Consider the following 26,488-nt stretch of genomic DNA (forward strand, 5'->3'; position numbering starts at 1 on the left):
ACGTAATCGTACTGCGACCACTCGCTCGCCCTTATCCGTGTCCTGCGTCAGCACTGCACCCACGCCGTAGTCGCTGGCATCTGTTTGCAGCACAAACTTCTTCGTGAAATCGGGGCATGCCAGCACTGGATCCACTGCTAAACGCGACTTTAACTTCTCAAACGCCCCTTGGTGTCTTGCCGTCCACTCCCACTTTGTTCCCTTTCTGTTGCTCCGGTGGTTTCTTGCGCCGTTCTTCTTTTGGCCACCCTCTGTCAACCGTGACGGCTTGCCTGTTAAAAACCTCTTCTTCCAAGGCCAACTCCTCGAATTCCTCGGCCAGACCCATCACCTCCTCGAGCGATGCGCATGCGTATGGCCTCATGAACATTTTCATGCGCGACATGCAGTTCTCTACTAGCCTTTCAATGACCTCCTTCGTGGACTTTCCTAAAGGCTTCATTAGCGTCTGGAGGTCCACCACTCCCTCGGAACTCCCTCCATGTGGACCACTCCTCATCGTTCATTAAGAACCACCTTTGCGCTCTGCCCTGGAGTAGTTCTGGCATCGCTCGCGGGATTGTGTTTATTTCCATCCCGTATGTTTTGGCAGACCATGCTACTCGGTCCACGAACTCGAGAGGATCTCCTGTTCCGTTGAATCGGAACGACCACTCTCGGACTTGTTTCGCCACTTTCGCATAGTCCACCTGTACCGGGGCTGGCTTCCGCACTTGTGGCTCCATGCTCCTTATGCTTTTCATTTCTGAGTGAGCTTTTCCGACTCGCTCAACGCTCTCTGCCTCGGCGTGGACCTCTGCGCGTATTTCTCCTCGAATCCACGCGCGACCACCATCCCTTCGTCGTCCTTCGTCCTTCGTCTCGTCGACCCACCTTGCAACAAGTGCCCTCATGATCTCCACGGTTCCATCCGCTGCGAGACCGAGCTCTCTGCACACTTCGCACAACTCCTTTTTGCGAAGCCCGTAAATCCAATTCTTCTTCCCCATCTTGAAGCTGTGTTACTCCTAGACTCTAAAGCAATCACGTAGTTTGGGCGCCAGGTGTAACGAACTGTTTTTGCTAATATTTCTTCGCAACAAATGCCGCGACTAGCTCACAGAGTTTGGGCGATGAGACGGCTCTCGGTTCCCTTCGTTTGGACTCACGGACTCTGGTTGCGGGGCCTGTGTTGTAGCTGTTGTCTTCTTCGCTGCCGCTGCTCGTCCGTCACCGCCGCTCCCTCGTCGCCGCTGCTCCTCTGACGTTGCTGCTCCCTCGTCGACGCTGCTGCTCTCTCGTCATCGCCGCTTCTGTTGCTGCTTCTCCTTTGAGGGTGCCGTGGACCTTCGGTATCTTTGGCTCACCGAGAATGCCCTTTCGCCGAGGCCGGCACCTAATCCCTGTTAACAGACCGATTGGCTCACCTCCCAGGCATACGCCGGGCAGGATATGCTTCTCGCTGCTTAGCGGCCGGATCAGGGCACGAAGGGCCTACCTATCCCGCAGGACACACCCGGTCGCGTTCGTCACTCGCCTCCAAACACCTGCGTGCATACGCCGGCAGGATCTATGGCAGGCCAGAGGTTTTGGCGTCGCGTCTCCTTTAACTCCAGGTGATACGCTGTGCATACGCCCCAGTACCTGGATCAGGATTCTCTTGACTTTCCCGGGGTGTCCCTGCGTGGTTTTACTGTTGGGCTTGAGTTGCCGAGCTGGCTATCCGTTGCTTCACAGGATCACACCTGGACTTATTGATCAGGAACCGTCAAGGCGTACGCCAGGCCGATCCGTCGCTATCGCCAAGATACCTTTCGTGTCCGGGAATAACCTAACCCGACTCTTTTTACCCTTGGGCTTCAGTTCCGCCGCGGATCCTTGATCCTGTTCCTACTTGCTGCTGACTTCTACTGTTTGACTGACTTCTACTGTTTTGTGAAGATGCACAAAGACCAGTGCAAGGGACCGTACTCGAGGCTTAGTGTGTATGCCGCATTCGTCCGGTCGAGGCTGGAGTACGCCTCTAATATTTTGAGCCCCGCTAATAAAAGCTCTAACAGAGTTGAGCGGCTGCAGAAGAAATTTTTAAAAATTGCACTTCTCCCTTTAAGGTAGGTGGATCCTCTACCCTCTTACCATAGCCGGTCCATATCTGTTCTCCTCCATATCTGTACACTCGATGATCGACGCACTGTGGTAGCATTGATATTTGTAAATAAAGTTTTCTCTTATTGCCCTATGTTATTGGGGCTTATCAACTTTAATGTGCCCACGAGGGTTTACTCCTTTTCGGCTTGCATATCGTAGGGCCAATTATTTTTTAAATGAGCCCATAGATTGAGCATTATCTTAGTTTAATTCGTTACAGCCAAGCCTCCAAAATAAGTGGGGCTCAGAAAAGCATGCTTTAAGGAGCTTACTGGTTAGTCATTTTTGAGTAGTACGTAAGTTAGATTGTATAGTAGCTATGTTAGAATAAGTCCAATGGCGAAATAAATTAATAAATAAGCTATTCACTCACTAATACGTAAAGGACCAAATCAGAGAAAACTATTCTCAAAGAACAATTATACAAAGTAACCTAAAATAAGCAGAAAAAGAATCTTAAATTAATTAGCCAGTATTTTTATTTTTATTTTATTAAAAATAACAAAGCATTAAGTAAATTAATCTATAGGTAAAAGTTATGAATATTGGCATTCAACACGCCAACGAGGTTTTAGTTTAAAATGCATATTTGACTTGAATAGGAGTATACATATTTTGATATTTTTTGAAGAATAATATAGCGTACAATTTTTAACCATAATAAACAGGGTAACATTTTTCCAACGATTATTAGAACTATTTAATCTTCCTTTGAAAGACTTCCCAAATCACTTAGAAAGATTTCAGGAGATAATACGTGTGAAGAGCCTACCAATACTTCCCAATTTCGAACCGAATTGGTTACTTCGTAAGCACATCTCATTTCTGACATACTTACACCGCCAACAACAAATACGATAAGTCTTGGAACATTTTTTACTTGTGTCTGACCCTTGTCTTTATGCCAGTGTCCGTATCGGGCACTCGTTGGAGCATGGTAATTCGTATTTTGTGCTCGGCCTTCAAGAAAAGGAAAATGACGCAAATCTAGCTTATCTTCTATGCAATCCTCCATAATGTCTTTTATTACTGGTGTCCAACGAGACATCTGATAGGTACTTTCCGTTATACGTTCCTTTCGTGGAACTGAGTACAACTTTTTTCGTGACTGAAAGAAATAAATTTAAGTGGTTTTTCTTTATAAAAAAAAATGTTTTTCTTACATCAGCAATCACATTTATTCCCAAATAACTCAGATTTCTGACCATATCCTGATCTTTAGCAGACAATTGAGCGTGTGTAAAAAGTTTTGTTAAGTTTTCCTCCGAAATTCCATTTTTAATCATCACATAAAGAGCAATGATACGAACTTTGTCGTAGTTGGACACATTCTATATAAAAATGCTATATACATACGATGTAACAAAAAATGTAGGTCAGCCTTACCGCATCTAACAAAATGGGAACAATATTTCGCATATGATCTTTAATCTTCTCCCCTTCAGCATCAGTGCCCATAGCTAAATCTTGCTCGACGCGACAGAGTTTATCGACATAATTTTGGTATGACTTCATGCAGTCCTCTGCCAAATGTAAGTGAGTAGAATACTTAGATAGCTCTTTCTGATACTGTGGCATCTTTTTTATCATTTGGGATAAATCTCGCATTGATGACTTATCAGCTGAGGAAAATAAATCGAAAAAGTTACAATTTATATGTTAAATACTAGTTTTTTTTACGAATATTGACATACTCGAGCTCATCCGCTTTGAATCAGTAAATTTTTTCAAATTTTGAGTAACCTGTGTGGAAACGACTGCAATGTGTTCGTGGCGTAACTCAACCCACAAATCATCGTTTTCATCCAACAACACCTCTTTGTCTGGCTGGTTAGGTCCTGGTGTATAACGGTAAACATCATTGACAATTGGAAGTAAATCATAAGCCATAGCTTGCAGAGTTAACTCATGGAGGAGCGGTGAAACGCAATCAAAACCACGGTCCAAAATTAGTAATTGTGACCGAGCTTTCTCTGGGCCTTCACCCATCGTTGGTTCATCCGCTTTATAGGCGTCCAACTTTTGCTGCACTGATGCAGCTAAATCTATGTTTCGGTCCCAGTCACTACGATAGCGTACATTGGGGTATTCACCCAAAGTAGCACATAAAGTTGCAATTTGTTCGGCAATGCGTTCAATATGTTTCCCACGTATAGAAGCAAATGCTGGTGAATATAAGCATTGGAATGTGTCCGGAGAATCCAACGAGTAGACCTAAATAATTTATTATATTATCAATAGTTATAATCATAGTTAAGTGTAGTATGAACCCTTTTAAATTCATTAGATTGGAAAAAAATTGTAATGCTAATCATACTAGGTCTCTTTGCCTCTCTTTGTTGGCATAAAATTGATTTTTATATACATATGTAAAATACATCCTCTTTTATTAATAGGAGAAAACTTAATTTGGATAAATTTGGGATACACTTCAGGAAAATGAATATATTCAGGGAATGTCAATTTGGCTTAGTTAATTTGTTAGTTTTTTTTTATATTTAATATAATATAATAATATTTAAATTTAGAAATATAATAATTTAAATAGGAATTAAGTAAAAATAAGAAACTTAAGTATATTTAATAAAAAAAAAAAATAAACCTTATATTAAGTAATTTTATGGACCTTAGCCAAGATCGTAAACACACGCTTGTACCAATGGTACTTATAGCTCTATTCATGGCCTAATGAGTATCCTCAAAAAGAACACTTAAAGTGTTGCATAGATTTCCCCGTGTCAAAACCTTTTTCTTTTTAATTTTAATTCCAATATTTTGTAACCAGCAAAAAAAAATTAATTCAAAAACGCATTCTAGTCTAGCACCCTTGTTACTCAAAACTTTAAACACCTTGGAAATTCTTAACTATACCTATATCCTTATAGGTGTCCGCATTTGATCTAGATGCTATGAAGGGAGAGTTTCCTGTACACACAAATGAAGCCGAAAGTACAATGAATTTTGAAATCGCAGTTTCACTAATGCTTAAATGCCGTAATTGCCTTATATCAAGACATTGTTTTTTAAAACAATCGACAATTTCGACAATTTTTTTTTTTTTTTAAATAATAAAGTCTCACATATTTAACCATTTTATTCTCATTTCAAATTAACCCAGCCACGATATGTATTTATGTTTAGCTATACACATATCTTTAGCTATACTGATCTATAGAGATTAGAGATCTCTTTTTTTATATGAACTGTATGTTTTAAGTAAATAGTTTTTAATTCTTTAAATCCATTTATAAATGTATTTCCAATTTCAATGGAATATAGATTTCTATATATTTTACTCGTATAATTACCTAATTATCGAATATTACTCAGAATTTAGTAAAAGAGAAAATGATTGAGAAAATAAAAAAGAAATGAGTTGTTTTTACAGGAAAATTACATTTCATAAATTCTATTTTTACTGTTAGTTTTTAAAATTTTGTATTTTATTATTTATTTATTATTTTTTTTATATTATTATTATATATATGAATTATATTCCGTGAATTTAGGCCTTTTCCAGGCCGAGTGGTACTGATGGGTAGTAATAGGCCACTTGCATTGGATTGGCTGTCAAACAAAAAAAAAAGTTGGCTTGGTCAGACTGTGGACAAACACAGAAAAAAAAAAAACTGAGAAAGAACTAAGTGCGGGTGTGCCAGCAAAGCTTACGCATGTGCCGAGCTCACACAGCTCCATAAGCCGTATTTGCATTTACAAAACTAACGAGCTAATAATATTTGAAAAGAAAAAACGATCAAATTTGTTTATATCTTCTAGGAATTCTTTTTTATAAAATGGATTTAGCAATTTTCCAAATATGAGGAATAACATTTTAGTTAAAATATTTTTTAGTTACTTTTTACAAGATTTTTTTTGATGTTTTTATAATATAGGTTTTTAACATATATAATTAATATCATTTGCAACGCACTCTGAGACTTGTTCAGTATATTACGTCGATGCTCTCACCAGCACACGTTCACTTTTGTGGGGATCTATTCGTGCACACCCCTAACGGAGATAATTTATTGTGTATACCAGTTTTTGAAGATAATAGCAATTGCAAATAATAGCATGTATTAAATTACATTAATATATTATTTCCATAACTTTCACATTACCATACAAGTTTTATACATTTACATCAGTAGTGGGCAAACTCTCATTTTTCAAAACACAGGACGTAAAAATCTGCTGCAGCGCATTACACGCATAGTGTAAGCAATCTTTCATTAGCCATTATTTTAAAAATTTTTAAAAATAATTAATATTTAACTAATTTAATAATATTTAAAATTTACTTAAAAACAGGGACCGTAAATAATAATTATTGTTATAATTTTTATTTTAAAAACCACCGCGAAGAAATAAAATCACAAATAATCATTATTCTTTGAGAGAATAAATTAAAAACCAAAAATAATCATTGTTTGTGATTTTTACTTTTTCGCTCAAAAATATCACTTAATTTATAATTTGGGGCTATGTATTAAATTTTTTGAACATATGAGTGCATATCTCCATAGAACAAATATATTGGTCCAAATTAACACTATGATTTTTGCGCGATCACTCCTCCAAGAAAATTAAAAAAATAATCATATTTTTAGCTTTAGCACAACGTTTTATACGTTTTTCAAAAATAAACCCTAAAGAAAATACAAATGAACAAAAAAAACTTAAATTTCTCATATGTTCGTAAGTTTTTTAACAAAATTTGTTTATGTCTATAAAATTCAACGAAAAAGACGAGAAAGGAAAGCGAACTTCGGGCGAAGCCGAAGTTGATATACCCTTGCCATTAAGTAGCAGCTTTCTTTATTATATATATATCGGATCGTTTATAGTCGGTCGATCCTTATGAAAATTGGCAGATCAGATTGGTTTCCCCAAAATAGAATCTGTACCAAATCCCATCTTTCTAACTTAAAAAACACCAAAGTTATGCCAATTTAGATCGTTCTATGACAGCTATAGCATATAGTCGGCCGATCCTTACGAAATTTTGTACGTAAGATATTTTGGTCAAATATAACATGTGTGGAAAGTCCCAACCCTCTAACTTAAAAAACACCAAAGTTATGGCATTTCCGATCAATCAGTTATATGGCAGCTATAGGATATAGTCGACCGATCCCGGCCGTTCCGACTTATATACTGCCTGCAAAGGAAAGAAGAATGTGTGCAAAGTTTCAACTCGATAGCTCTAAAACTGAGAGACTAGTTTGCGTAGAAACAGACAGACGGACAGACAGACAGACAGAAGGACAGACGGACTACGGACATGCTCATATCGACTCAGGAGGTGATCCTGATCAAGAATATATATACTTCATAGGGTCGGAGATGTCTCGTTCACTGCGTTGCACACTTTTGACAAAAATTATAATACCCTCTGCAAGGGTATAAAAACGGTTTTAGCAAATTTTTTCCACATATGTTATAATTGGCCAAAATATCGTATGTACAAAATTTCATAAGGATCAGCCGACTATATCCCATAGCTGTCATAGAACGATCGGAATTGGCATAACTTTGGTGTTTTTTAAGTTAGAAAGATGGGACTTGGTACAGATTACTCTTTGGGCAAAATAATTCCATATGCCAAATTTCATAAGGATCGTCCGACTGTATCTTATAGCTGTCATAGAACGATCGAAATTGGCATAACATTGGTGTTTTTTAAGTTAGAAAGATGGGATTTGGTACAGATTCTATTTTGGGAAAAACAATCTGATTTGTCGAATTTCATCGGCCGACAATATCCTATAGCTGCCATATAACTGATTGATCGGAAAAGCTATAACTTCGTTGTTTTTTAAGTAAGAAGGATGGGAGTTTCAATGGATTCCTCTTTTGGCAAAATAATTCGATATGCCAAATTTCATAAGGATCGATGAACTATATACGATTCGCTAAATATCTAATAATATAAGATGCGTGGCGCCACCTAGCGGGCTGCGACTGAACTGCAAGGGTATATCAACTTCGGCTCCGCCCAAATTTAGCTTTCCTTTCTTGTTTTTTAGTTGAAATGCGTGCGAATGTCGTGTTCGACATTAGAGAATTACTCATATGGCTGTGTGTGCTGTTTAATATTAGTCGCTTTTTGATTTTTGCTTCTACTGTATTTTTTTATAATCAGAATCAAATTCTTATCAAAGTTGATCAATCGTTTTAAAGAAAATATTTTTTATACTTTAATAGTTTACTTTCATATGAGACTTCAGTACTTTTTTTATTAATTTTTGTTAATTTGCAAGTCTTTTTTGATGAAAGTGTTACTTTTTTACATACATAAAAAAAGTTCACATTATAAAATTTTAATTTTTCTGTTTAGAAGTTGTTAGAAAGATGTTTTTTTAAAGGGGCAATATTATGTAAAATCAGAATGAAATTTATAATTTCTTCACCTTAAATTAATCAGTAATTACAAATTTTAAAGTTATTGAGCTTTTTAATAAATATATTTCAGTTTATTAAAGTATCATCTTTGACTTTATTGAAATAAATTATTCGGGAAATTTTTTTTTAAGTTTTTAACACATTAAATAGTGAAGGAAGTGCGGAATTTTTGACAAATTGACTCTTTAAGCGAAAATAGCAATGAATCAGGTCAAAATTGAAAACTTGATAAATTGCAACTATTTGTATACAAGTTTTAGGGATTTGTTTATTTAAAGCTTCAATTTTCCACATCTCATGTTTTTAAGGTCGGTGGTAGCAATCGTTCCTTCCAACTATCGAACCATATTTTTTTTAAATTTTAAACACAATATCTGTGTATACATTACCAAATAACGATGGAGAGTTTATTTTTTTTTCTTTTTATTTAAAAAATGTATTTATTTACAGAGAATCGTAAAAAGTATTCTTAAAAATCACAAGATCCCCCTAGTGTTTTGGCTTGGGGGGGATGGGCCAAAAGGCCATTGCGGAACCTTTAATATCCAATATTATCAAAACAAATAAAGTATATATATGTATATATAATATTTTATTTATGTATGTTTGTATACATAAATATTATTTTTTTGGTTCTATAGATTAAAAAAATTTAATAGATAAGACTACACATATTAACCATGGATTGGTTCGAACATTTGAGACCTTTTTACACCCATAAATATGTTTCAACAATACACTTTTTTTGTGCGTTTCATTTTTTATAATTATAATTAAATGTAAAAAATATTTATTAAAAAGGAAGTCATAAAAAAACTTCCGATTAGTTAAAATCAAGAATTACAAATTTATTATAAACTTATTTATTAATTTAAATCATTAATTATTCATTTAAATATTAAGTTATAGTTCGATTTGCTTTTGTGTATAATTGTTATACATTATGGCCCAGTTTCTCAATGTAAAGTTAAGGTCGTAATTATATTAACCAAAATTAGTAGATATATGTGGTTCTTGTGTAACTTTTATTTATATTGATTAAGGGGTTACATGGGGTTACCTAACTACATAATGTTAACTCCATATTGAGAAACTGATGTTAAATTGAACACCACAAAAAAAATGAAGCAAAACTTGAGGAGATGTTTTAAAAGTCAAACAGTTTTGTTGTATTTTTAAATGAAGAATGTACAACGTACATTTTTTTCTATTTTCCACGTAACAGTTATACATAAATCTGTCTAAGTAAAAACTATAACAGTCCATAATAATAACATGAATTAGCTTATGTGAAAATTAAAAAAAAAATTTTAATAAATCGACTGTCTATAAATATCGAAGTGTAAGATTTTGTTCAAATCTGTTTAATAAATTTTGTAAAAATAAATTAATAAATATAAAAAGAAAAGTTATCTTTTTACGGAGTCAATGCCATTATAGTCTTGCAGTTATTCATGCAGCTCTCCGCAACAGCCATTCGTTTATAATGTAAGATAAACTTAAATATGCATATACTTGGAGTACTGTGGCAAAAATATAGCAGAGGTTTATTAAATGATTTATTAAAATAATAAGTTCAGTTTCTTTAAAATATGTGTAATTTTTTTTGGCTATAAAAATTAAATTTTAATAACAATATTTATAGAAAATCAAATTGCCATGTTAATGTTATAGTTGTTCAAGAATTTTTTGGCATTGTTTTTTTTTATCTATTTAGGTCGTTGAAGGCAATATAATCTTAAGGTCCATCAGTTGATGTTAACCATAATCCTCAAATAAGTAATTTTCATGGGGAAAGAATCATAGGAATATAATAATGGGAAATGATAAAAAAGTAAATAGGAGGAAAAGAAATGTTATCTTCGGGCGGAGCCGATATACCCTTGCAGAGGTCAAGCAGGGATTTGAGCAAATGTGATGGGCAGGGAAGGGGGCAGGATGGTCTGAGACTTCAAAAAAATTTTTTTTTTTAATTTGTTATATAATAGAACATTATCTCTGGAATATCCTGTGAAATTTTCGATCGGACTAAAACTCGCTCAGATACCGATTTTCTATTTACTTTCTATCCATATACTTTCAATTGCTTTTAAAACTTTAGACGCGTTTTTTTCAAAACAACTATTTCAAGTCGGTGCGTAACGTAACTCAAAAAGTAATGCTCGGATCTAAATAAAATTTTTCACACATGTTTTATACAATAAATACGGATGAACGCACGCACAAGAAACTAATATTTTGAATAAATTAATTCAATTTTTTTATTTCCGATAACACTGTAAGGCCAGACTTTACGCACCGCAACATAACAATTTTTTGAAGCGACTCCAGCCGACTGCCCGTCACGGGATAAATAATACAATAAAACAAAAAAAATTGCTAGATACTCTCCAAATATAGCCATGTATTGTGTAAAAAAAATTAAATAATTATATTAAAAAATAAAAAAAATAAATTTTTTTTTAAATCACAAAAATCTGTTTTTTTTTTAGCCTCGGAAACCAACCTGCCCCCTTAAGGCAGTTTAGTCGCATGTTGAAAGTCCTTGTCAATGGAACTTTTCACATAATGAAATTTCATTACTGATATTAGGAAAAATACTGGACAGATTTTTATCTTCTTAATTGCAATTAAAGTTAAATTTGAGTGGAAGTGTGTTGTGTGTATATATATATATATATATAAATATATACTGCCTCTGCGTTTATAGTCGTTTACACTGTCGGTAAGCTGTCGGTTTAAGGGTCGTTAAGATTAAGGAAGAAGTCTTCCTTAAAAAGCAAGTCATATAGTAAATTTTTTTTTTTTTTTTGTGTGGGCACAAAATAATACAAAAAAAACTAAAAAATGCGCGAAAAAAAGTTTAAATTGAAAATATGTGTGACATCACAATTCAAACGACAAAATAAAACGGACACTATTCCTTCACCCTCCATAATAACCCCGGTCATGGTTAATAAGTCAATTAAAACTTTTTAAAAACCTTTCAAGCGTAAATGTAGAACAAAAAAATCCAATTTCCCCTTTTTTTTTACTGCAGCATTAATAAAAATAAGTGCGAAAATATACAACTATTGTTTATCAGTCAAGGCTTTGGCCAATGATGATAATAAGTATGCGATGCACAATAAGTATATTTTACTGCATATATGTACATATGTAGTTAATAAGACAGCTAAAAATCATTAAATTTCAAATTTTATATATATTAAATATACTTCGTATATTTAAGGGGGCAGGATGGTTTGAGACTTCAAAAAAATTTTTTTTTCAGAAATTTTTTATATAATAGAACATTATCTTAGGAATATCCTGTGAAAGTTTCATGTCGATCGGACTAACACTTGCTGAGATACCGATTTTCTAGTTTCTTTCTCTCCATATACTTTCCATTGCTTTTAAAACTTTAGACGCGTTTTTCTCAAAACAACTTTTTCAAGTCGGTGCGTAACGTAACTCAAAAAGTAATGCTCGGATCTAAATAAAATTTTGCACACATCTTTAATACAATAAATACTTGCGGATGAACGAATGCTTTTTTTTTTTTTAATTTTTTTCACCATTTTTACGGGCAATAATGGGCGGATTTTTATGTAAAAATGGTTCCTCCGACTTTACAACCGCGCCAAAAATTCAAAATCGCATATTTTTCAAAATGGTTTCGTTCATCCGCACAAGAAACTAATATTTTAAGTAAATCAATTCAATTTTTGTATTTCCGATAACACTGTAAGGCCAGACTTTACGCACCGCAAGAGACCAATTTTTGGAAGCGACTCCGGCCGACTGCCCGTTACGGGATAAATTATAATTATTTCTTAAAAATAAAAATTCCTAGACACTCTCCAAATATAGCCATTAATTGTGTAAAAAAATTGAATTGATATATTTACTCAGACATAACAAAAAAAAATCGCAAAAAACTGCTATTTTTCAGCCTCTGAAACCATCCTGCCCCCTTAATGTACTTCATATATTTAATATGCTTCCTATATTAATGGTTCAATTGATCTCACTTTATTAGATAAAATTATGTTACTAGAGTCGCACCTGGCATTCATAAGGAAGAAATGCGATATTTATCTCCTTTAGAGTTTTGATCTTTCTTGCAGCGCACGATTTACACAAATCGTTAAATAATTCCTCTGGGCAAACTATAATTATACGCACATTGAAATTTTATGTATCAATACAATTATGTTTAATATAATATAATATATTTACAACAGATTTTAAAGTAAATTTTGTTTATAAATGCTTATTCTAATATCTTTAATACATGAACTGATTATTTGGCAATCAGTCGAGTTTGTGTACATTTCAAATATTCTTTCGCTCCTGAAAAAGAATCGATTAAATAGTACTGAAACCTGAAATAAATTCATCTAAAAATTAAATTTAAAAAATTCGTTTTAAGATTGATACGTAACAAATTTTTGAACAAAATTTAAGGGGGCAGGATGGTTTGAGACTTCAAAAAATTTTTTTTTCTGAAATTTTTTATATAATAGAACATTATCTCAGGAATATCCTGTAAAAGTTTCATGTTGACCGGACTAAAACTTGCTGAGATACCGATTTTCTAGTTTCTATCCGTATACTTTGAAATGTTTTTAAAACTTTAGACGCGTTTTTCTCAAAACAACTTTTTCAAGTCGGTGCGTAACGTAACTCAAAAAGTAATGCTCGGATCTAAATAAAATTTTTAACACATCATAAATACTTGCGGATGAACGAACGCTTTTTTTTTTAAATTTTTTTTTACCATTTTTACGGCAATAATGGGCTAATTTTTATGTAAAAATGGTACCTCCGACTTTACAACCGCGCTAAAAATTCAAAATCGCGTATTTTTCAAAATGGTTTCGTTCATCCGCACAAGAAACTAATATTTTAAGTAAATCAATTCATTTTTTTTGTTTCCGATAACACTGTAAGGCCAGACGCACCGCAAGATAATAATTTTTTGAAGCGACTCCGGCCGACTGCCCGTCACGGGATAAATAATAATTATTTCTTAACAAAAAAATTCCTAGATACTCTCCAAATATAGCGATGTATCGTAGAAAAAAATTGAATAATTATATTCACTCAGAAATGAAAAAAAAAATCGCAAAAATCTGTTTTTTTCAGCCTCTGAAACCATCCTGCCCCCTTAAGAAAGGAAAGCTAAATTTAAGCTAATTTATACATGTTGCATATAAATTCAATTTTTAACAATTATTTTATGTATTCATTTTTATAAAAATGTCCTCCTAAACTCAAGACAGCCGAGACTAGACCTTCAAAAATTACTATTATTATAATTTTACTGACAAAGTTAAATAAAACAAGAAAGGAAAGAGCGGAGCCGAAGTTTATGTAGCCTTGCAGTTAAAAATAAGATTATTTATGTCAGATAGGATAACTATTTTAAGTAGAAACATTCGTATATCGAACAGTAGGTGATTCTGATCAATAATATATATTTTATACGGTCGGAGATGTTTCCTTCACTGCGTTGCACCACTAACCATACAACATATAGACTTCTCATTTCATACAACGAAAATGGACGCAAAAATTTCTTGCGACAGGCCCCAGAGAGAATCTTACTTTCATTCTTACGCTAATTTGTACGCTCATAATTTACAAACATGGTTTTATGTGTGTGCGTTTAACTTCGTTCTGAAGCCAGCTAAAATTTTGGATTTTATGTTGTATTGTGTATACCCTAAAAGGGTATAATAAATATAATACAATAGCATAAGCTGGCAAAACAAGCGGAGACCTTAAAAAATACATAAATATATTATATGTTTTAGAAGATTTACGTGTACAAAAATGTAAACCAAGGTGAAAAAAGAAATGGATGTCTGAAAACGTATACCCTGCAAAAATTGTAATTGCAAAATTAAAAAAAAAAATTTTTCAAAAATAGGATTAGAATTTATATTTCTATTAAAAAAACTTGAGTAGCTATCTAGTTGAGGTTTTTTGGTAGTTAGAAACCTAATAACAGAGAAAATTTATAACTACTACATACAGTTGACAAGGCAATGGGCTTTCACTCAAATATTTTTTTATTCATTCTTTGTTCATTGGTAAAAATAAATTGCAATTAAAATTGTTTTTAAATGTGTATTTGTAGTTGTCTCTGAATCTTTGTGTTCAACATAAACTTACGTGTACATGGGCTGGCCACCAATTTCAGTTTACCCATAACTTGCGGCATACCCACAACAGCACCCTGGCCTACAATCGTTTTATGACCATTGTTTTGTGCCTTTCTTTCCACTCATCCTTTTTTTATAGGTGCCTACGATCAAACTCACAAATTTTACCAAGTAAAAAATGGCAAATACCAGAAATGATGGACCTTTACAGACACCCGAACTTTGTTGCATGGTAATTATTCTTACCCAAAACTCTATGCACGAAAGTCAATAGGGTGCCTAAAATACCCAGTGTTTTTCGGATGAACTCATTGCGTGAGTTCGGTTCTCTGGTACCTTCTTCACATCGACATCTTGCTAGAATAATTTTCCTTTTTCTAAACAATAATCGAATATCTCAATTTCCATAATTTTTTGTTCTTAAGCTTTTGTTCTTTGGATTTTGAAAACTAAACACAAAAAACTACAATGATATACAAATTTTATATTTAAACTTAATGCAATTTAGCTTTCCTTTTTTGATTAATTTATAACTTAGACCATTATTTCATGTCTTAGACATGTCTTAGACATGAAATAATACATAGGTAATTTAATAGGTGTATACATAGGTAATTTAATATAAAATTTCTATAAGTGAGAGATGTTACATGGGTTTCACGTGCGAAAACAAAACGTCATTACATTAGATTGAAAATGGCTAGCAATTCATAAATTATTATTTGAAATATTCGCTGTGAGTTTACTCAAAATCAGTTTAAATCTCGTTAACCGAATCATTTTAATTTTGCATCAGTTAAACCCTTGCCTTTTGTGTTTTGTGCTTTATTTTATTGTCTAATATGTGTTGTGTAATATAGTTATAACATACATACTTTATTTTTATATATATTATAGGTTTACACTTACCTTATAAACCTTTTAAAAATAAGTGATATATTACTCATATATATGTGCATTATAAGTAAATTAAATTACTATCATACAATAAAGCCAGTTTCTCAAAACAAAACAAGAAAGGAAAGCTAACTTCGGGCGGAGCCGAAGTTGATATACCCTTGCAGTTGTGCCATTTCTGATCTTTCAGTTATATGGCGGCTATTGGATATAGTTGGCCCTATGAAATTTGGCAAATCAGATTATTTTGCCCAAAATGGAACCTGTACCAAGTCCCATCTTTCTAACTTAAAAAACAGCAAAGTTATGCCAATTCCGATCGTTCAGTTATATGGCAGCTATATGATATATTCGGCCGATCCTTATGAAATTTGGCAAATCAAATTATTTTGTCCAAAATAGAATCCGTACCAAGTCCCATCTTTCTAACTTAAAAAAAAATCAAAGTTATGCCAATTCCGATCGATTTATGACAGCTATAGGATATAGTCAGCCGATCCTTATGAAATTTTGTAGACAAGATATTTTGGCCAAAATATAACATGTGTGGAAAGTCTCAACCCTCAAACTTAAAAAACACCAATGTTATGGCATTTCCGATCAATCAGTTATATGACAGCTATAGGATATAGTCGACCGATCCCGGCCGTTCCGACTTATATACTACCTGCAAGGAAAAAAGGATGTGTGCAAAGTTTCAACTCGACTCCAAAACTGAGAGACTAGTTTGCTGGTGAGGTGATCCTGACCAAGAATATATATACTTTATAGGGTCGGAGATGTCTCCTTCACTGCGTTGCACACTTTTGACCAAAATTATAATACCCTCTGCAAGGGTATAAAGAAACAAGAAAGGAAAGCTAACTTCGGACGGAGCCGAAGTTGATATACCCTTGCCGTTAGGTAGCACCTTACATCTAATATATAATTATTATATATATATCGGATCGTATATAGTTGGCCGATCTGTGTGAGGATTTCACCATCGAATCCATTTTCTAACGAAATTGTTTAAAACCACCCCAAACGTCTTTAAAAATGGCAAGGTTATGCCATTTCCGATCGTTCAGTTAGATGGCAGCTATAGAATATAGTCGGCCGATCCTTATGAACAGATCGGACCTTTGACAGATTGGATTAAATTGCCCAAAATGGAATCCGTAGAAAGTCCCATCATTCTAGCTTAAAAAACATGAAAGTTATGCTAATTCCGATTGTTCAATTATATGGCAGGTATAGGATATAGTCGACCGATCCCGGCCGTTCCAACTTATTTACTGCCTGCTAGCAAAGGATATTTGGAAAGTTAAAACTCTATAGCTTTGAAATTTAGAGACTAGTTTGCGTAGAAACAGACAGACAAACAGACAGACAGACGGACCTGCTCATATCCACTCAGGAGGTGATACTGATTAAGAATATATATACTTCATAGGGTCGGAGATGTCTCCTTCACTGCGTTGCACACGTTGCAAGGGTATAAAAATACCAGACTTTACCAGTTAAGTATATGTTTTTTTACTTCAAATCTATTGTCTTTTAAAAAATATATGAGAAATTAACTTTTGAACGTCATCCATAAAAAATTAAACATTTAACAACAACCGAAATTGAAAACTAAGAAGTCGATAAAATTGCGAATTCGAATTGCGACGAATAATAATCAATTTTACAAAATTTTTTTTTTTAAGTTTAAAAACTGTAAACAATGTATTGTCTAAATTAAATTCCAGACAAACTGGAATTCCAGAAATAATATATGTGAAATTTTAGCTTAATAAAAAAAATTTAATTTAGATACAGAAAAACAATTTTTAGTTATTTAGTGACCGCAATCATACCCTCTGTGAAGAAAACGTGCGCATAGCGATACATAGGGCGCGCTGGGTTTTCAAAATCGCGTATTAAAGCACGTACACTCTCATCGGAGGGCGTTATCAGATAAATGGCATCCATAGTCGGTAACGGCTCACGTTTTTTGTTGATATCTTCTACCACTAAAATAAAAATGTACAGTAACATTCAAAAAAAAATTAAACAAAAACATACATGTTATTCCTTCAGCACTTATCTCATGCATTTTAGTGCAAGCAGAGACCATGCGCATACCAAGCTTATCTACCACCAGAACTCGCCATTCTATTCCACCAGGTCCCGTTTTAGGAGTTGACGTAGAGCCTTGTTTTTTTGGCGCTATTGGTTTATACTTCACAACCTCGTTCATTATCTCTAAAAAATGATTAGTAAAAATTAATGTATTAAAAATTTAAATTTTTTTTTATCATGCAGCAGATACTGAACGATAACAAAGACACTGATTTATAACAACGAACCAAAATTAATAAATATAAAAAGTTATACTTATATATACTTTATATATATATATATACTTTATAGGGTCGGTGATGTCTCCTGCATAGCTTTGCGCACTTTAAAAATAAGTTATTATACATGAGATGCAATAAAAGGAAACTGCAAACTGTATCTTTGATCCGTCTTCCTCCAAGACCAATAAGGTCAAAGGAAACTTGTATTAGGTTCGGTCAACTACATAGGATCCGATATATGTATATATAATAATATAACCTGCTGCATAACTGCAAGGGTGTATAAACTTCGGCTCCGCCCGAAGTTAGGTTTTCTTTATTGTTTTCAAATTTCGTTCACTGCAACGACTGCGTGTTTCCATTGTCTCTCTTCTAATAGAGCTATTCGTAGCTATTCGTAGCTCACTATTTAGAAGAGAAAAAAATAAATAGAAAAAATGAATTTAATGTATTTTATTTTAGTAAGATTTTCTTTGGATTTTCCTTCTGTCCACTGGCCGCGACCGCACTCGGAAAAAATACTTCCAAATAATTTTTAAAATATTTTTTTTTTCACTTGTGGATGGCCCCTTGCCCTTTGCCGCTACCGCACTCAAAAAAAAAATGCCCCAAACAATTTGCAGCTTTATTTTTTCACCATGGTGGGACGCTTCTCAAGTGTTGGAGTCCTACACAAAGGCGAAAGAGACAACGCAAAATTGCTAAAGGAAACGAGAGAACACGAGTCCTAAGATTGATGCAATTAAGGTTAAGCTGATTAAGTTGCATGTGGTGATGATTTTTATGTGATCAAACATATATAACCACGATTCGCGGACATCGTTGCAATTATCTTGGAACGGTATAAAAGGAAGTCGTTTTTGCATTGCATTGTCACTGGGGATGAAAAGTGGATCTATTTTCAAAACCCCAAACGAAAAAAATCCTATGTTAGCCAACGCCAGCCGGCCCAATCCTAATCTCGGCCAAACCATTTCGGCCGCAAAGCCATGCTGTGCGTTTTCTGGGATCAGGCCAGAACCGTTTGGTATGAGCTCCCAAAACCGGGTGAAACCGTTGATGGCGAACGCTACCAGCAACAATTGGAAGAATTGAAAGATTCCCTGCTCCAAAAACGCCAAGTATACGCAATAAGGCAACACAAAGCAATTCATTTGGACGACAACACGCCATCACACCGGGCAAGAGGCACCAAAGAATTGGTAGCCACGATTTTGTTTTTTTTTTTCCGTCGTTTTTATTTCTTGAATCTTCTCTTTTGGAGACTAACACGAGGTGTATCAAATCTTATATTTTTAACTTAACTAACAGTCATGTTGACTGATACAGAGTTAGACGGCCCTAAAAACCGATTGCTGGGTTGGAAGGTCGTAGCGTCGCAGGCGGGATGTGCTAGAAACCCGAGTCAATCCTTGGGTGCGAAGACAGTTTTTCTTTGTAGGACTCTTTTTGCTTCTGAATTTCGTCTTTCACTGCGAAGATGCCCAGATCCCGGTGGATGTTTTCGTTGCGAACATACCAAGGTGCCCCAGTGATAGTTCTCAAGATTTTTGATTGTGCGCGCTGTATGATGTCAATGTTGCTGCTGCTCGCGTTCCCCCACAGCTAGGACTGAATTGTAGAGTAGTAGCTTGTAGTCCAGGCACAGTGGCGATCGTGACTTTATGATCCAGTGGAGGCTGCTGGCTTTCAGTTTTAGGTGCTCCTTCTTGCATTCGATGTGCTTACGCCATGTTAGTCGTCTATCAAGGTGGACGCCAAGGTACGTTACATCGTTAGCTTGAGGCATCTGCATACCGTTTAGTGAAAGTGGAGGGCATGTTTGTCTATTAAGAGTAAACGGTACAGGTTTACACTTTTGTTCGCTTATTTTAATGCGCCAGTCGGACAGCCACCTTTCCACTACTATTAGATTATTAGCCAATTGGTTTGTTGATTGCGTTGGGCATCTGAAGCGACTAAGGATAGCGGTATCGTCGGCGAATGTTGACGTTGTTAGTTGTGCGTTCGTAGGAATATCCGCAGTATACAAAACATATACACACGGGCCGAGTGCGCTTCCTTGTGGAACTCCAGCTTCGATGATGTTGTCGCCCGAAGTAGCTGCGTTGCATCTCAGGGAGAATACCCTGTTGTAGAAGTATGATTCCCGTAGCAACATACACCCACATGTTGGCAAATACGTTTTAATTTTGTGCATGGGTCCATTAAGCCAAACTCGGTCGAAAGCTTGAGATACGTCGAAAAAAATAGGTTCGATCAGCATCTTTGGCGTCAGTAAAGCACCACCGGGAGCCTTTTTTGGTTTTAGCTCTCTTATGACTTTTTCGATTTCGTTCGGCCGGAATGAAGGTGCAATTGACTGAGGGGTAGCCTCTGGCTGAATGACTGGCAGAAGGAATGAATTTGAGGTAGGGTTTGGCTGGAAGACATTTTCGAAATGTGTAGCGAATGTTTCAGCTCGGTCTTCGCCGCTGCGAGCCCAGCATCCCGAAGAGTTTCTTATCGGGGTGGTCGTTTCGATTGGGGGGCTGAGATTTGGGTAGGCCCTCCAAAGAGGATACTTTGTGCTTGTTGGTGAAAGATTCTGGATGTACCTCAGCTGTGAGCTGGATTTTCTTCCTGTTGTTGAAGAGTCTGGTCGAGTGATCGTGTTGCTTCCTTAAGGCGTTGCTTTGAAGCTGGTGATCTGCTGATTTGCCAATCACGACGCGTGCGCCTCTTTTCTCGCACGAGCTGTTCAATTTGCTAAATAGATTTGTGGCATTTGTTTCGGTCTACTTCCTTCCCTTGAGGAGTAGAGATTTTGGCTGCCGTAACCAGTACTTCTTCCAGGGCGCTCGTAGTGTAATCGATGTCCGATTCCATTTTAAACTCCGGGGCGAGTTCTATGTGAGCACTCACGTACTTTTTGTACTTAAGCCATTTCGTTCTTGGCGATGTCAGGCTGAGGGGGTGTTCAGTTATTTCTGGGCTTTGAAGAAACGTTAAAAGCACAGGCGAGTGGTCTGATGATAAGTTCGGGACTGCCTTGGCACTTATCAGATTGCAAGGTATGTTTTTTGTCACCGCAAAATCAATAAGGTCTGGGAGCTTGCGTGGGTCGGTTGGCCAGTATGTGGGACTTCCAGGGGAAACATAGTCCAGTTTATTTCTCTCATTAATAATTGCATTGTACAATTGCCTTCCTCTGTGAGTCACTAGACGTGATCCCCAGTACGAGTGTTTGGCGTTAAAAAAAGTGAACAAGATATTTAAAAAACCTTATTTTCAACGTATAGCTTTTCAAGATTAGTGCATTGGTTGTAAAGTTACCAGTTTTTGAAGTTTAAGAGTCTTTTTAATTTTAAGGTATCCTTAAGTAGTTTAAACAAATCTTCTGAATGAATTCGTCGAATTCGAATTCGTAGAATCTGTTGAAAGAAACTTCAGAATGAGATGATGGAGGTACCAATCGACGCGTATTTTCGAGCAGAATCTGTGTATTCAAAAATACAAATTTTTCGGAGACACCAATGTTTCCCCTATCTCCAATTTATTAAATCAAAAGCGTTTTACATTTACGAAAATTTCTCCCAAGCCAAAGTACTTTTAGCAAATGTTTCCATAAAATCCATCTAATGCAAACAATACCTTTCATTTGGTATACTCTTATTCAGATCACTCAATCAGATTGAACGCACACAGAAAATGTTTAATTCACTAGGGCATGCGTGTCGCCACCTAGCTGACTACCGTCTGCTGTGATAATAATTTTAATAAAGTACTAACTGTTAAACATTGCTCAATTTTTTATGCACAAATATTATTTTAATAAAAAACTTGTGTTTTTAAATTGGGTTTTTAGAAAAAATAACTCGCTGCTACCAAACAAAATAGCACCGCCACCAAAAAAATTTTCCAATAGTCACCATAATCACCATGATTTTTATCTTCAAGAAACGTTTTTAACGTTTTTCAAAACCGAAGACCCTTAAGAAAATAAGAATGGATTTTAAATGATAATAATGACTAAAATGTACGAGATTCATTAGTAATCAATATGGATACATTAAAAATCTGTCTTTATGCGTGTTTAATATTTGGTAGCGCATCCTTTTTGGCTAAAACAGCAGCACAGCGTCTTGGCATTGAATAAATCCTGGAAGCGTTTTTTGGGTATATTAGTTCAGGATTGATTGATAACACTCCAAAGGCAATATATATTCGTTGGCAATATAGCAACTGCCTTCTTAACGTTTGACCAAAGATTCTCTATTGGATTTAGATCCGGCGACTGCGCAGGCCACTCAAAAACGCTCACCGAATATTTGGAAATCCACTCCTTTGCCTTTTTGCTGGTATGTTTTGGGTCATTATCCTGCTGGAAGACCCAAAAAAGAGGCATTTCATCTTCTGCGAGTTGATCATGGTTTGATCCATAATAGTTTTTATCAGGCCCATTCCACGACACTGCATCCTCTATGGTTAATTACACAGTGTAACAGTGATTCTGAACTTTTGATGTGACATAGTAGGAATTGTTTATTGGGTCGAGTATATCACAAAACCATATTTGAAATATTTGTAACACCCTCAAAATCTTGATTTATGGTTAAAAAAACGTTTTTCGGGACTTTTTTGCGCTTTAAAATTCCTGAACGCGTTTTTTCAACCGATTTCAAAATTTTCGGTGTTTTTCAATAGTTAAATGTTGTAGCTTTTGAAAAAAAAATATATCCACTATATATGACAACCTTGCTCTCATCGGACTATAAAATATTTCTCCATTGCTGGGGGTCCAATTTTTACGCTCCTTAGCAAACTTGATACGGTTATCAATATGTCTTGCATTTAAAAGTGGGACTTTTCTTGGACTGCATGATTTCTGATTATGTTGTCTGAGATATGTGCGGCTTGTTTAATCCGTTGCCGGAATATTCTAGTCCTGTTTCAGGTCTATAGCAGGCTTGATAGGTTCCCTTCTGCTGTGCCGCACCAACCTTTTGACCTCTAGAGGGGTCATAGAACGCTTTCTGCCACGTGTTTCCTTATTTTTGTTGTAGGTTGTGGCGTTTCTTATTATCTTATTTGAACATCAAACAAGTCAACCACTTCTCACAAGGATTTTCTATCTTTTATCAACTTTTTGATGAGATCAAGCTTTTTATCACTGCAGTGGACCATTTGACCCATTTCCAGGACCCATTTGAACGTTTTTTTTTTTCAGTTTAATAGCACTGCAGGGGTATTATAATTTCAGCTACAAGTGTGCAACGCAGTGAAGGAGACATCTCCGACACTATAAAGTATATAAATATATTCTTGATCAGGATCACCTCCTGAGTCGATATGAGCATCTCCGTCTGCCTGTCTATTTCTACGCAAATTAGTCTCTCAGTTTGGCGCATGATGCATGAACAAGCAAGCTGAGTCAGCAGACTCAGAGGTGGGTGACCATGGCATTAACCTTCTTTTTAGCACGTCCATAACATTGACCTTCCTTATATTTGATTATGTATAATTTAGCATCTTATATAAGAATTGTTCTTCTGAAATAAAGACAGTTGCGAATACAGAGTAGATCGGTTCGTTGCTCAGTGTCAAGGTACGGGCACTTAAAATTAACCTACTTAGAGTGATCCTGTGTAAAACGGTTTACAAGTTAGGACTCTCTTAACAGGTATCTACTTCGCGTGGCTCCAGTGTAAACGGACCACAAGTAGAGCTTCATCATCTAATCTACTTCGAGTGGTGCTCCTGCGAAACGGACCACAAGTAGAACCCGCGGTACCCAACCTATTTCGAGTGTTGCTCCCGTGAAACGGACCACAAATAGGACCGGCCGATAAGGAATCAGCCGAACCACCATACCATCTGTACTTGAGGAGAACCAGCCCAGGACTTCAAGTACCCCACATAAACTCCAGCCTGATCACAGCAAGCGCCGGGTCAACCCGATCAGTCCTTTTCAGAATCCAGGTACATTTAGTCAGAACCTTTATACGTTCGTTGACTACGACTCCGGGACCTACCGTTATGCCCGCGAGTTCAAATTCGACGTAGTGGCCGCACAACGCTCTACGGACGAACACTATCAAGGTGGAACTTTTCACACATTTTTCTTTTGCTTGCAGTATATAAGGAATATAAGGTATCGGAAGGCAGTATATAAGTATTTTTACGCAACTGTATGTGCGTCAAATTAACCTAATACGCAACGGTCACACAGGTGGTCGCATTGGATTATTATTGTGAAATGGTAAGTTTATTGCTGTTTTTATTTTGTTATTAATATTTTATTTATTTTATAATGATGAACAAAACATTGTTTATTAAAAAATATTTTTAGTTCTGGCAGTAGTAGAATTTTTGGATGTCTTGAGGAAAATCAGCCTCGTGTTGCGTGCGTTTTCTGGCATAATATGCAAAAATTTATCAATTCTATAAAAGATTGGAATGTAATGAGTATTAATTTAAAAATAAATCATTTTTAGGTTTTAAGAATCCAATTGAAATTTTATGTTTAAATATAATAATTGATTTATTTTTAATTTATTTTATTCCCCATTGTTTTGGCGAAAGAGGCGTGAGAGTTTGCACATTTGCAATGGAAAACAAATACTACTCCTAATATCCAGCAGCACAGAAAATGTTGATTTTAAAAGTATACTCAAACACACAACTTACAACAGTTACTACATTATATAAAAGAACATTTTTTTGCTCACATGTTGTCATTCTGTGGTTTAAATATTTTAAATATTTTCTTGATATTCTTGATCAGCATCAACAGGAGAGTCGATATGTTACCATGTCGTCTGTATTTCAAACAAGAAAGGAAAGCTAACTCCGGGCGTAGCCGAAGTTGTTATGCCCATGCAGTTAAGGTTGTGCCATTTCCGATCGTTCAGTTATAGTTTATTTAAATCTGGAAATTTCAGCTAATTCAGCCGATTTTTAGAGGAGTTCCCATATTGGCTTGCAGTATTTTTGTTATCTATAATAAAGCTATAAGATAAAGCCAACAATTTTTCAAAGTTGACCTGCCAGCAGACAAGTTTTTCAGGACTCAGAAAAAGTTAACACTGTAGCCTTTAAACTGAACGGACAGAATTTCTTTAAACAGAAGTGGCACAACTAATATTGAATTGAATGTTTAATCTTAACGAAACTTTTAGTCATATTTGCTAAAAAAAACACATACGATACATTGGCGAAAATGAGTCGATATGTATACATACATACGTATGTATGTATGTACAAACCAATATATACATGAAGGTACATACAAACATACATATGTAAGCAGAGGCTCTTAGGAAATAAAAGGGTTCCTTAGAATTTAAAGATATTTAAGCTGTATTTTTATTTTGTGACATTCATATATTATTGGTCAATTTAACTTTTTTCTAAACTGTCTGATGTTTTCTTTTATCTGAGTCATATCAATTACTGACATACACAAAAATATGTACACATTTGTTTAAAACATCATTTTTTGTTATGATTAATCATACTATGATTAATCAATTAACAGTTTTTTTTATTAAATTTTATGCCGACTTTTTGTAAGCCACTATCTAAATTAAAATCAAGGTGTAATCTATATCAATTGTATGTAAAATTCAGTTAATTATTGGTATGTTAAGTCTGAAAAAATCAATTTTTTCAGCTGGGTATATTTACATTGCTGTAATTGTTTTTAGTAGTAGTTTAATATTAAACCGCAGAATACTTACTTTGACCCACCAAAACTTTTAACGCCATTTTAAATTGAAAATAATTATGTTAAACAATGAAATTTTTTTTTCTTTTTCGATGAAAATCAATGTTTGGGATAAATCTTTAAAAATACACTGGTTAAAAGTAATAGTGTGACCACAACTATATTATAAAAATATACCGAATGTTATTTACATCAATTTAACTTATTTAAGAATTGAACACATTTTTTTTTTTGCGGAGGAGGATGTATTTGTTTTAGAAATTGTTTAATTTTTAAGTTCTATTTATGAGTAGTGTCACGGACGGATAGGTTAGCCTGCTAAATTATCGATTGTAAATGACGCCGATCTAGATCCCAGGGATTGCCCCTAACCACTAACCATACAACATATAGACTTCTCATTTCATACAACGAAAATGGACGCAAAAATTTCTTGCGACAGGCCCCCGGAGGCCCCAGAGAGAATCATACTCTCATTCTTACGCTCATTTTTACGCTCATAACCTCATTTAACTTTTTTGGTTGTTCAGTCGCAGAGAGGCGCATCATCAAGAAGGTTCTTCCGCGGTTTAACCGATCTTTATATGTATGCGTGCTCACACATTCACATACACGGTTTCATGTGTGCGTTGGATTTCGTTTTGAAACCAGCTAAAATTTTTGATTTTTGTAACTTAACAGGCATGCTACCCTAAGAAAATGGGAGTTATCATTATTATATACCTATGAAAAAATTGTATTATATTTTATTTTATATATTTTTATATATCATACTTTTTATACATATTTAGGAATACGATTAGATGGCAGCAGTAAAATGCTTCACATATATATTACGTATGTATATATTTACGAACAATTAAAAATCA

The 26,488-nt window shown here is 35.0% G+C and overlaps 1 protein-coding gene and 1 long non-coding RNA gene across 3 annotated transcripts; one reads left to right on the plus strand and one right to left on the minus strand.

Annotated features, from left to right (window-relative positions):
- Nucleotides 1-2,588: 2,588 nt before the first annotated feature.
- On the minus strand, nucleotides 2,589-25,799 carry LOC6502890 (protein ROP). 2 transcript variants are annotated; one of them, XM_001963618.4, is made up of 8 exons: nucleotides 25,633-25,799; nucleotides 17,634-17,813; nucleotides 17,426-17,581; nucleotides 12,583-12,686; nucleotides 3,822-4,341; nucleotides 3,514-3,749; nucleotides 3,291-3,458; nucleotides 2,589-3,235 (listed from the first exon to the last, which is right to left on the minus strand). In XM_001963618.4, exons 1-8 carry the CDS (start codon nucleotides 25,658-25,660, stop codon nucleotides 2,828-2,830), a joined length of 1,800 nt encoding a protein of 599 aa, XP_001963654.1. In that variant the 5' UTR covers nucleotides 25,661-25,799; the 3' UTR covers nucleotides 2,589-2,827. The 2 variants fall into 2 exon arrangements, with proteins under 2 accessions (XP_001963654.1, XP_014761239.1); XM_014905753.3 differs by lacking the exons at nucleotides 2,589-3,235; nucleotides 3,291-3,458; nucleotides 3,514-3,749; nucleotides 12,583-12,686 and having other exon boundaries at nucleotides 4,124-4,341; nucleotides 25,633-25,797.
- LOC116656394 lies at nucleotides 23,932-24,394 on the plus strand. The gene is made up of 2 exons (XR_004311364.2): nucleotides 23,932-24,152; nucleotides 24,243-24,394. It is a non-coding gene; the product is annotated as an uncharacterized LOC116656394 (long non-coding RNA).
- Nucleotides 25,800-26,488: the final 689 nt, after the last annotated feature.

This window comes from Drosophila ananassae, chromosome XL, assembly GCF_017639315.1.
Source record: "Drosophila ananassae strain 14024-0371.13 chromosome XL, ASM1763931v2, whole genome shotgun sequence".
NCBI classification, from domain to species: Eukaryota; Metazoa; Arthropoda; class Insecta; order Diptera; family Drosophilidae; genus Drosophila; species Drosophila ananassae.